Below are 12,392 nucleotides of genomic sequence, written 5' to 3' on the forward strand. Positions count from 1 at the left end.
TTTATAGGCTTAAATGCATTTCTTGGAAGAGAAAGACTGAAAGCAAAACATAAATGATCTAAGTATTCATTTCAAGAAGTTAGAGAAAGAATTGCAACAGTTAAACCCAAAGGAAGTAGAAGGAAGGAAATAAGATCAGAATAGTTGGATGCAAGCGGCCCTCTGTATCCGTGGGTGCCAGATCCATAGATTCAACCAATCTCGGACTGAAAATGTTTGGAAAAAACTTCCAGATGCCATGAGTCTTAATAAGATACTTAACACCTCTGTGCCTTAGTTCTCATTTCTTTAAAAATGATGCCTACCCCATAATTTTATCATGGAAATTAATGTATATAAAATGCCCAGCAGTGCTTGTAACAGAGAGAGTGTTGTCAGCCAATTCGTATTATTATTGTTATTATTGTGAGGGCTAAAAAAGATAACATACATAAAGTTCTTTATGAAAATGTATAATAAAGTAATTAGTTAAAAAAAAAAAGAAAAAGGAAAATATCAGGGAAAAAATATTCCAGAAAGTTTCAAAAAGCCAAACTTCAATTTGCTACGCACTGGCAACTAGTTACATAGCATACACATTCTGTTAGGTATTGTAAGTAACCTAGAGTTGATTTTAAATACACATGAGGACGTGCATAGGTTACATGCAAATACTACACTATTTTATATAAGGGACTTGAGTATCTGCCAGTTTTGGTATATTCAGGAGGTCCTGCAACCCAGTACCCCACAGATACCAAGGGACGATTGTGTTAGTAAAATTGGAAAATAAGGAAAAGACTGAACAGATATGGCTCCAAAGATATGGCCAATAAGCACATGAAAACCAGGATTTTAGCCACGTGCACAACTGTGTAGTCCTGGTTCCAGAGATTTTACAGTCACTTTCAAGTTCAGAGTACTCCAGCCCACCCTCCAAAATGATTGTAGCTCTTGGTTGTGCTGCTCTTCCTCTTGGAAGATCTGTTTTTTTCTAGCCCAGTGTCCTGAAACCACCCACCACCCAGAAGCATGCCTTTTATGCGTACTGAGTGGACAAGATGAGTAGGTGGACAGACTGTCTAAAGTAGGGAGGCTTGGTGTCTGGGCTTGGGAATCATGCACTGGCAAGCAGGACTATTGTGGACCATGGCAAAGTCACCACTGAGTGTTCTCCTTTCACAGACATGCATTTTTAGACTGCTTTAAGGGGAGAATTAAATGAAACAGAACTAAGCATGTCTAGGTGACCATTTGAAAAGCCTCTACTTTCAGTTCTGATATAGCAGCTGCCATTCATACAGCATTTATATTAGGAGTAAGACTAGCAATTTCTAACATAGAAGAACTTGAAGGTAGCTAAAGATTTACATTAGGAACCTGTAACATTAGGAACTGTTTGTGGGGAAGTGTGTATTGAGTACCTGTGAAAATGAGTTTTCACTCAAGGCTGTCACTTGAGAATAGGCTCAAAATAGGTGTTTAGAAAAGGAGCTTTTATGTAGGGGAAGGGGCATCTGAGGTCAATAATGTGAAAGAGAGAAAGTGAAAAAGTGAGTGAACCTAGAGAAAGAGGGTTCTTAGCCATGTTGAAGCATTAACAGAAGGGAGGTGCTAGATCATCATCAGAACACATTTGTTACACAGTGAGTCTTGCATTTTACACACATTTGCCTTACTCAGGTTTCAACTAAAATGAGCTCAGTAGTCAAAAGAGAGTTTTCATTTACCTACCACCTCTCCCACCCCCCAGATCCTTATACTTTCATTCCTGTAACTGAATGCACGTGGGGGAAGACTTGTAAAAAAGAAAGTAATAATTTGAAGAGTTTTCTAGTCGGTTGGAGAAGTGAAATGACTTATTCAGGTGGCAAGCAAGTAAAACAAGGATGTAAGTCATCCTTGAGTAAGAAGTTGAAGACTGAATTGGAAGAACTGATTATTAAATTTTCCACAGGGTTGTAAATATAAGACATGTATATAAAGCATTTGATGAGGATTTTAGGAATTTTCAAGGGTATTTTGTGTCTTATCCTTGAATAACTGGAAACCCCACCAAAATTTGAAACCAGATCTGGTTACATCAGACTTAAGAAACAGATTACAGAATTCTATGTTGATTCAATGCCATATTGTGAATTTGTTTTTTTTTCTGGCCATGCCATGTGGCTTCTGGGATCTTAGTTCCCCGACCAGGGATTGAACCCGCTCCATTGGCAGTGAAATTGCGGAGTCCTAACCACTGGACTGCCAGGGAATTCCCTGTGAATTTCTTATAAGGAGTTCAAAGGGTCCTTTTTTTTTTTTTTCCAGTTAGACCTCTAAAATAACATTTCTAAAATTAGAAGAACTGTTAAATCACTTACCTGAAGAAAATGCTCCTTTTGAAGTGGTTCTTTTAGGCTTAAATAAATAGGGTTGGTTTTTATCTGTTTTAAAATGTGTGAGAGCACCTGCGATACTAAGATTTTTCCTTTTTGTGTAAGTATTTCCTTTGATCAAAGCAATTGGTTGAAAACTAATGAGCTTTGCCATTATATTATTCTGTCAAACTTTTAAAAATTATGTCCTGTAGTTATGTCATGTAACAAAATGTTTTGTTGCTTAGCTCTTGCATTTTAGGACAGTTTGAGTAGAATATATGCTTTCCTTTTTGTTAAAGCGTACTAAACTCTCATAAGTTAAAGGAACAATAAATTTTTATGCTACTGTTTTTATTTTTCTTAGAATTCAAGAACTTAATCTGGACACAATATATTTTTCTTAGTGAAATGTCATAGATCATGCTAGGGCTGTAGCAGCAGAAATGGGAACAAAAGGTATCCAAAAGAGGCATTATGATTCAGTAAGAGAAAGCCTCTGGCTGTATTATATCCTCCTGGCTCTTGGTCCCAAAGCAATGTTTTTGTATTCTGAAGCCAAGTGTTAAACAGTATTTATCTATTTCAGTTTATCAGTGATTCCTTTCAAAGTAAATGAGACTATATTAGGATAGAAATTTGAAAATCTTATAATTGGTTTGGAGAAAATTTTCTATTTTTCATTAGAAAATTTCCTTTCTTTACGTTTACTTAGTTATCTTATATCCTTCTGCTAGTATGTGTTACAAATATATGATTCTGAAAATTAGAATATATCTACTTAATTCTTGTATACTTGAATTTTTTTTAAGTATTATTATTTATACATTTATTTATTTATTTATTTTTGACTGCATTTGGCCTTTGTTGCGTGTGAGCTTTCTCTAGTTGTGGTGAGCGGGGGCGGGGGGGGGGCGCTACTCTTTGTTGTGGTGCATGGGCTTCTTATTATGTTGGCTTGTCTTTGTTCCGGAGCATGGGCTCTAGGCACGCAGGCTTTAATAGTTGTGGCACGCGGGGGCTCAATAGTTGCGGCTCACAAGCTGTAGAGTGCAGGCTCAGTAGTTGTGGCACACGGGCTTAGTTGCTCCGGGGCATGTGGGATCTTCCTGGACCAGGGCTTGAACTTGGGTCCCCTGCATTGGCAGGCGGATTCTTAACCGCTGTGCCACAAGGGAAGTCCCTCGAATTTTTTTGTTTAAAATTATTGCTTCTCTTAGAGTTAAATACCTTTCCACGTTAAATGTATATAAATTATTTGGAAAGATTTGTAAATATAAAGTGGTTACAAAAAGAGGTAAACTTTTGATGGTATTGATGACTTGTTTAGGAAGCAGTACTGACGGAGCCCCCTTTCAGTGCTGTGAAACAAGAACAGCAGAGAAAATGGATTGAAGAGTTGAACAAGCAAATAGAGGATGACCGGCAAAAAAAAGTAGAGGAAAAAATTATATCTTCAAAGGTAATTTATGAAGTTTTATCGGTATAAAGGGGGAAAAAATAATTTCAGAGTCTCTAATCATAAACTTAAAAGTGTCCTGAAACTGTTTGACAAGAGTATTCAAATTATTCCATATTTGCTCTTGTGAACCTTTCGTTGAATGAATTCAGTGTGATTTTGCATAGCTTCTTGTAACTAACGTTTTAGAAATTTCCTGGTTCTTTGAATTTTTCATATTCTCCAAGCTTAATTGTCTAAATGTATATGGGATCAATACAGGATACAGTTTTGTTAATCTTTATGATGCTTGTTCTGTTGTGTGGTGACTTTTAGAAATCATGTTTGTCATTTGAGATTTTAAACATAAGAGTTGGAAGAGTTCTTAGCAGTTCTTATTTGTCGTGATTAGGGTGAGGAGCATGACAGATGGGCAATACATTTTGATTCATTCAAGAGCTGTCCTGGTTCTCAGTCTCAGCTGTCCTCTCGGTCAACACAAACACAACCAGAGTACTTCTGTGTCTCTCCGGACGCTCAGGACCTGGCTGGTATCAGCAGTCTGTATACACCTACAACAGGAAGCCAGGTTGAACCTTCAGAGGAGGAGCACGTAGCAAGACCTGTTAGAGACGTGGCTGTGGAAAGCAGTAAGAAAAGGAAGTAAGTGCCTCCTTCAGCACCTGTTGGTGTTTAAGGAGGCCTGTGTGCCTTTTTAGGATTGTTGTTGTAGTTGTATCTTAATTGGTTTCAGGTTTGGTGTTTTTCTTTACAGTAGAAATGACTAGTAGATACATTTCAAACAAAAATGACTTAGCACCTTGTTAAACCCACCTTTTGGAGGTTTTAAATAGCTAATGGATCTGTCTTGCCAGCTTTCTCCGTTCTATGACTGCTCTTTTGGACCCAGCTCAAATTGAGGAACGAGACAGGAGACGACAAAAACAGTTAGAACATCAGGTATTGCATTGTCAAATGTTGTTCTTTGCCTGAATCATTAGTAGTCATGGGCTAGATACCTAAGTAAATGGAAATTAAAATTCCAGTATAAACTTACAGAACAGGCCCTGCACAATCCTGTGATGAATCTAATCCCTACACCAACTGGCATTATATTAGAATTATACTTATGTTGAGAACCAGACAGTATCATGTAGTACAGCCACCTGCCTTCCAGGGAAGAAGGTCTTTAATGTTTAGGTTGTGTATCTGAAATGACACTAAATCTTAAGTTGGTATTGGATATTTTTTTCTCCAATTCTCCTGAATTCTGTTCAGGATGAGAATTAGTTCTTTGAAAGGGAAATAGATGCAAGGGATTGAAGTAGAATTATGATTAAGAAATCTAATGGATAATATAAGAAAGGAAACTAAGATTAAAATTTTGTCCTAATTTTAGTCTAATACTAAAGGGACTTAAATGTCCAGTAATTCGGCAAATCTCTACTATATGAAGAATTTGGCTTAGTTAATATGGTTACTTGCAGTCGGTTAAGTGAACAGACATTTATAGAGCATCTGCTATTTTTACCAGGCACTGTGTATGCTAAGCACTGAGATTGTTTCTTCAGTTGTTTTTCTCTTAGTTCTTCTACGAGCCCTCTTGGGATTAAAGGAAAAGCATGTAAAACTTGATGGGAGATGGGAAAAATACATTGGAAACCTGACATTTTAATTTAACTCATATACGTATTACTCTCTATATATTGATAAACATTTTTGAAACACCAGATGCTTTATGGATTTTTTAAAAATTTATGACAATAATTTACGTTACTGTTTATGACTAGAAAGCCATCACTGCTCAGGTAGAAGAGAAGCGCAAGAAGAAGCAGCTTGAAGAAGAGCAAAGAAAGAAGGAGGAACAAGAGGAGGAGCGTCGTTTAGCACGGGAACAAGAAGAGATGCAGAAACAGTATGAAGAAGATATACTTAAGCAAAAACAAAAGGAAGTAGGTATTTATATCCTAACTACCATTTTAGAGTAAAAATGGGTGTGTTGTTTTTTGGGTTTTTTTTAAATTTGTTTTTGGCTACGTTGGGTCTTTGTTGCTGTGCGTGGGCTTCGTCTAGTTGTGGTGAGCGGGGGGCTACTCTTTGTTGCGGCGTGTGGGCTCCTCATTGCTGTGACTTCTCTTGTTGCGGAGCACGGGCTCTAGGCGCGCGGGCTTCAGTAGTTGCAGCATGCAGGCTCAGTAGTTATGGCACACGGGCTCTAGAGCGCAGGCTCAGTAGTTGTGGCGCACAGGCTTAGTTGCTCCACGGCATGTGGGATCTTCCCGGACCAGGGATAGCACCTGTGTCCCCTGCATTGGCAGGCAGATTCTTAACCACTGCGCCACCACGGAAGTCCCTGGGTGTGTTTTTAAAGAAAAAATAACCAGAACATTTGCATGTGTTTTGAAGTTGTGAAACTATGCAGAAACATTAAAGCTTTGCATAAAGAAGGTTTTGCAAGTAGGAGGGAAGCTGGAGGTTTTATTGTTTCAAATGATTGATTCACAAATGCTGTACTCCTTGGGTTTCTTTCTGCTAAGAAGGTCAGGATGAGTTATTACAAAATAAAACAAAAGTTATCCATTTGCTTGATTTTTAAATGTTTTCTAAGCAATGATTATACTAATAAATTTCTAAATAGGTTAAGAGAAATGATTGGCCTTTCTGTCTGTATCCACTTGTGAACAGGAGCATTTACTTGCAGAGTCATTGGCTGGGATTGATGATAGAGTTTGTTGCTGTGTTAGAGGATTCCTCTGTGCTAAGTAAGGGTCTATTAAAAAGAGTAGATATCTGGTTGGCTAGGAGAACCCCTATATTAAGTGGTACAGTCTGCATAGGTATGGTGATGTCAAGTGCCATGTTTGAGTGGGCCTGACAAAGAGCAAGTTATACAATGACATTTGATTGCCAAAGGTTCCTGAGGTCTACAGAGCAGACTATACAGCACTCCCCCTGGAGCTGGGAGGTGGCGCTGAGAGACTGCCTTTTCTTGCCGTTTTCCACTTGCAACCTTTACTTCAGAGTTAGCCGATGAAGGTACAAATGATTTAGGTTCTGATTTCATTATGTTGAATAGGCTGAGCCAACTACACCTATGAAATAACTACATATGTGAAAAAAATCAAAGTGTGATTTGCTTGAATTGCAAAAAATGGCTGTAAGTCTTGAGTCTTACCTCTTATTATCTATTTTTTTATCTTAATAAAATTCAGGTGGAATTGACTGTTGGTTTTAGAAGTTTTGAAAACTTTATAGCATGGGTAAAAGAGTGTTTGTATTTGTGGTCTAATAATACAGCTGTAGAAAAAGATACTAAAATGTAATCTGTAAAAGGGAAGGAACTTTGTTCTCTTGGCTTCTCTACTCCCAGTATCATGAATAGTGCCTGGCACATAGTAGGAGCTTAGAAAATATCTACTGAGAGAAAATATTCAAGTCTGTACGTTTGATAATTGTATTTAATTAACTTTGTGCACTTCAATATTGATAGGAAATCATGACCCTTAAGACAATTGAACTGTTCCAGACGATGCAGAGAGCGCAGGAGTTGGCACAGAGACTGAAACAAGAACAGAGAATCCGAGAATTGGCTCAAAAGGGACATGACACTTCTAGATTGATTAAAAATCTTGGCAGTAAGCACTGGACTAGAATTTTATTTATAATATTTCTTGAAAATTTTAAATAATTGCCTATTTTTAATACCTTTAAACACCTGTTAACTAAATATTTTTTGAGGAATTTCAGACTTTGAACTAATGTAAAGTTATAATGCTTACTTGGGAAATTGCCTTAAGAGTAGAACTAAATAATGTTATAATTTTCAGTATCTTTTCACATACATTTTCTTACATTTTCCTCACAATAGGTAAAATGTATACTTTTGTACCCATTTTTACAGAGGTATCCATTAAGTGATCTCCCAAAATTCAGTAAGGGATAAGAATGCTGATAGCTTTTTGTAAGAAACTTTAGGCTAGCCCTTCTAAATTTTTATTGCAGTGTTTGCACTGCTTGACTAAACTAAGAGTCTTGTGTGTATTTAGTTGCTGCTATGTCATTTTATCACATAACTTATTTCTCTTGCCAGTTGATACAATACAAGTGGAATATAATGCATCTACTGACAACATTGCAAATTCAGGACATGGCTTGGATAAAATCAGTGGTAAAATGAATGCATATATCAGCTCTACAGCCTCTCCGAGGAAGGACACTGGTGTGCAAACGGGTACTGGTATAAATTGTGATTTGGCTTAAAATTTACTTAAAATTTAAGTCACAATTAGAAGTAAGTTAAATTAATTTAAAATGTAAAGGAATTTGAGGTTTTCAGTACGAGTTAGGAAATAAAGGTATTTCTTGGTTTTTAATTTCTCTATAGCAGCTTTATTAAGATACAATTTACATAGTATAAAATTTACCCTTTTAAAGGGTACAATTCAGTGTTTTTTAAAAGAGCACAATTCAGTTTTTATATTCATAGTTGTGCAGCTATCACCGTAATTAACTTTAGAACATTTTTATCACTCCAAAAAGAAACCCTGTACCCATCGACGATCATTCTCCGTTTCCTCTCTCCCCTCTATTCTTGGGCAACCACCAGTTTACTTTCTGTCTCTCTAGATTTGTCTGTTCTGGACATTTCATATAATTGGAATCATATCATATGTGGTCTTCTCTGTCTAGATTCTTTCACTTAGTATGTTTTAAGTTTCATCCATATTGTTGCATGTAATAGTAAGTACTTCATTCCTTTTTATCACTGAATAATATTCCATTTTATGGATATACCACCACATTTTGTTTATTCCTTCATCAGTTGAGGACATTTGGGTTCCACTTTTTGGCTGTTGGAAATATGCTGCTGTGAACATTCATGTGCAAATTTTTGTGTAGACATAAATTTCCAGTGTCTTGGGGGAGAAGAGTAGCATTGCTGAGTCGTATAGTAACTGTATGTTTAGAATATTGAGGAACTACTAAATTGTGTTCCACAGCAGCTGTACCATTTTACATTCTCATCAGAAATGTATGAAGATTCCAATTTCTTTACATCCTTGCCCATACTTACTATTCTCATGGTTGTAAAGTGCTCTCTCATTATGATTGCTGACGTTGAGCATCTTTTCATGTGCTTGTTTTAAATTTTTACATAACTAATTAGGTAATATCCATGTTGGGTATCATTATCATAGGTCTCCATGCTTACTGTGAATCCTTTCAGCCCTCCATCCATGCGTCTAGGAAATATTTTTTCTTTTTTTACATAACTTCCAATAAATCTTTTCATTTTTTTTGTAAAATTGAGATATAATTGACACATAATATTAGTTTCAGGTGTACAACATAATGTTTGATATCTGTATATATTGTAAAATAATCACAATAAGAAGTCTAGTTAACATTCGTTACCATACAGAGTTACAGTTTTTTTTCTTGTGATGAGAACTTTGAAGATTTACTCTCTTAGCAACTTTCAAATATACAGTACAATATTATTACTATAGCCAACATTCTGTACATTACATCCCCAGACTTACTTATTTTATAACTGGAAGGTTGTACATTTTGCTCACGTCCCAACCACCCTCTCTGGCAGCACCAATCTGTTCTCTGTATCTATGAGGTTTTTTTTTTTTCCACCCAGATTCCACATATACCTGAGGATCATATGATATTTGTCTGTCTTTTTGACTTATTTTACTTAGCATAATGTCCCAGGTCGATTCATTTTGTTGGAAATGGCAAAATTTCATTCTTTTTCATGGCTAATATTCCATTGTGTGTATATACGTGTGTGTGTGTGTGTGTGTGTGTGTGTATGTGTACACACAGTACATTTTCTTCATTCATTTATCAGTAAACACTTAGGTTGCTTCCATTTGTTGGCTATTGTAAATAATGCTGCAGTGAACAAAGTAATGCATATATTTCTTTGAGTTAGTGTTTTTATTTCCTTCAGCTAAGTACCCAGAAGTGGGATTGCTGGATCACATGGTTCTATTTTTAATTTTTAAGGAACTTCCAATACTATTTTCCGTAGTGATTGCACCAGTTTACATTCGCACCAACAGTGCACAAAGGTTCCCTCTTCTCCACTTCTTCACCAGCTCTTATTTCTTGTCTTTTTGATAATCGCCATTCTGACAGGTGTGAGGTGGTATTTCATTGTGATTTTTATTTGCATTTTCCTGATGATCAGGGATATTGAGCATCTTTTCACATATCCGTGTTGGCTATCTAGATGTTGCCTTTGGAAAAATGTCTATTCAGATATTCTGCACATTTTTTAATTGGATTTTTTTTTTTGCTGTTGCATAGTATGACTTCTTAATACATGATACATGATTTGTATATATTTTCTCCCATTCAGCCTTTTCATCTTGTTGATGGTTTCCTTTGCTGTACAGGACCTTTTTAGTTTGATGGAGTCTCAGTTGTTTAGTTTTGCTCACGCTACCTTTGCTTTTTGTGTCAAATCCAAAAAATCACTGCCAAGACCGGTGTCAGAGAACTTACTGCCTAAGTTTTCCTCTAGAAGTTTTATTATTTCAGGTCTTACATTTAAGTCTTCAGTCTGTTTTTAATTCATTTTTGTGTATGATGTAAAATAGTGGTCAAGTTTCATTCCTGTGCATGTGGCTGTCCATTTTTTCCAATGCCATTTATTGAAGAAAATGTTGTTTCTCTTTGGATCTTTTGTTGTAAAATCATTGACCATATATGCATGGGTTTATGTCTGGGCTCTCTATTCTGTTTCACTGATCTATGTGTATGTCTTCATGCCAGTACCATACTCTTTTGATTACTACAGCTTTGTATTACACTCTGAAATCAGGAAGCATGATGCCTCCAGCTTTGTTCTTCTTTCTCAGGGTTGCTTTAGCTATTCAGGGTCTTTTGTGGTGCCATACAAATTTTATGATTGTTTGTTCTGTTTCTGTGAAAAATACCTTTGGAATTTTGATAGGGATTATGTGGAATCTGTAGATTGCTTTGGGTAGCATGGTCATTTTAACAATATTAATTCTTCCAGTCCATGAGCTTGGAATATGTTTCTATTTATTTGAGTCGTCTTCAGTTTCTTTCATTAATGTCTTACAGTTTTCAGTGTACAGGTCTTTCACCTCCATGGTTAAATTTATTCCTAGATATTTTATTCTTTTTTATGTACTTGTAATTGGGACTGTTGCAGTTGGAAATGGGATTGTGTTCTTAATTTCTCATTCTGACAGTTCATTATTAGTGTATAGAAATGCAGGAGATTTTTGTATGTTGATTTTGTATCCTGCAAGTTTACTGAATTCATTTGTTATTTCTAATAGGGTTTTTTTTGGTGGAGGCTTTAGAGTTTTCTGTATATGATATGTCACCTGCAAATAGTGACAGTTTTACTTTTCCCTTACAAATTTGGATGGCTTTTCTTTTTTTTTTTAAGATGTTGGGGGTAGGAGTTTTTATTAATTAATTTATTTTTGCTGTGTTGGGTCTTCGTTTCTGTGCAAGGGCTTTCTCTAGTTGTGGCAAGTGGGGGCCACTCTTCATCGCGGTGCGCGTGCCTCTCACTATCGTGGCCTCTCTTGTTGCGGAGCACAGGCTCCAGATGCGCAGGCTCAGTAGTTGTGGCTCACGGGCCTAGTTGCTCCGCGGCATGTGGGATCCTCCCAGACCAGGGCTCGAACTGTGTCCCCTGCATTAGCAGGCAGATTCTCAACCACTGCACCACCAGGGAAGCCCTGGATGCCTTTTCTTTCATTTTCCTCCCTAATTGCTCTTGCTAGGACTTCCACTACTATGTTGAATAAAACCAGTGAGAGTGGGCATCCTTGTCTTCTTCCTGGTCTTTGAAAAAGTTTTCAGCTTTTCATCATCAAGCATGATTTTAGCTGTGGGTTTGACATATATGGCCTTTATTAGGTTGAAATACTTTCCCTCTCTACCCACTTTGTTGAGAGTTTTTATCATAAACCATTGTTGAATTTTGGCAAATGCTTTTTCTGCATCTGTTGAGATGATTATATGATCTTTATCCTTCACTTTGTTAATGTGATATATTGATTTTGTTGCTTTTGGATAGAACGTTCTGTATATACCTGTGAAGTCCTTCTGATTTAATGTATCATAAAAGGCTATTTGCTTATTTATTTTGTTTCCAGATGATCTATCTATTGATGTGAGTGGGGTATTAAAGTCTCCTACTATTACTGTATTGCCATCTATTTCTCCCTTTAGGTCTGTTAATATTTGCTTTATGTATTTCGGTGCTCCCATGTTGGGTCCATAAATACTTACAAATGTTATATTTTCTGGTGGATTGACCTCTTTAAATGCCCTTCTTTGTCTCTTGTTACAGACTTTGTTTTAAAGTCTATTTTGTCTGATATAAATATAGCTATTCCCACTTTATTTTGGTTTTCAATTGTATGGAATATTTTTTCCCTTCTCTTCATTTTCAGTGTGTGGTGTGTCCTTGTATCTGATGTGAGTTTCTTGTAGGCAGCATATAAGATAAGTGTGGGGTTTTTTTTTTAATCCATTTAGCCATTCTTTCTCTTTTGATTGGAGAATTGAGTCCATTCACATTTAAAGTAATTAAGGATAGGAATGTATAT

At 36.4% G+C, this 12,392-nt stretch overlaps 1 protein-coding gene across 7 annotated transcripts in view; it reads left to right on the plus strand.

Annotated features, from left to right (window-relative positions):
* CCDC66 (coiled-coil domain containing 66) overlaps positions 1-12,392 on the plus strand; it is a 54,243-nt gene that overhangs the window by 26,200 nt on the left and 15,651 nt on the right. For all 7 annotated transcript variants that reach the window (XM_082664548.1, XM_082664545.1, XM_082664546.1 and 4 more), the window contains 6 exons: positions 3,670-3,801; positions 4,190-4,440; positions 4,653-4,737; positions 5,568-5,729; positions 7,268-7,412; positions 7,868-8,008. In XM_082664548.1, coding sequence (XP_082520674.1) covers positions 3,670-3,801; positions 4,190-4,440; positions 4,653-4,737; positions 5,568-5,729; positions 7,268-7,412; positions 7,868-8,008 — 916 coding nt within the window. The remainder of the gene's footprint in view (positions 1-3,669; positions 3,802-4,189; positions 4,441-4,652; positions 4,738-5,567; positions 5,730-7,267; positions 7,413-7,867; positions 8,009-12,392) is intronic.

Source organism: Grampus griseus (assembly GCF_964374135.1).
Source record: "Grampus griseus genome assembly, chromosome: 10".
Taxonomy (NCBI): Eukaryota; Metazoa; Chordata; class Mammalia; order Artiodactyla; family Delphinidae; genus Grampus; species Grampus griseus.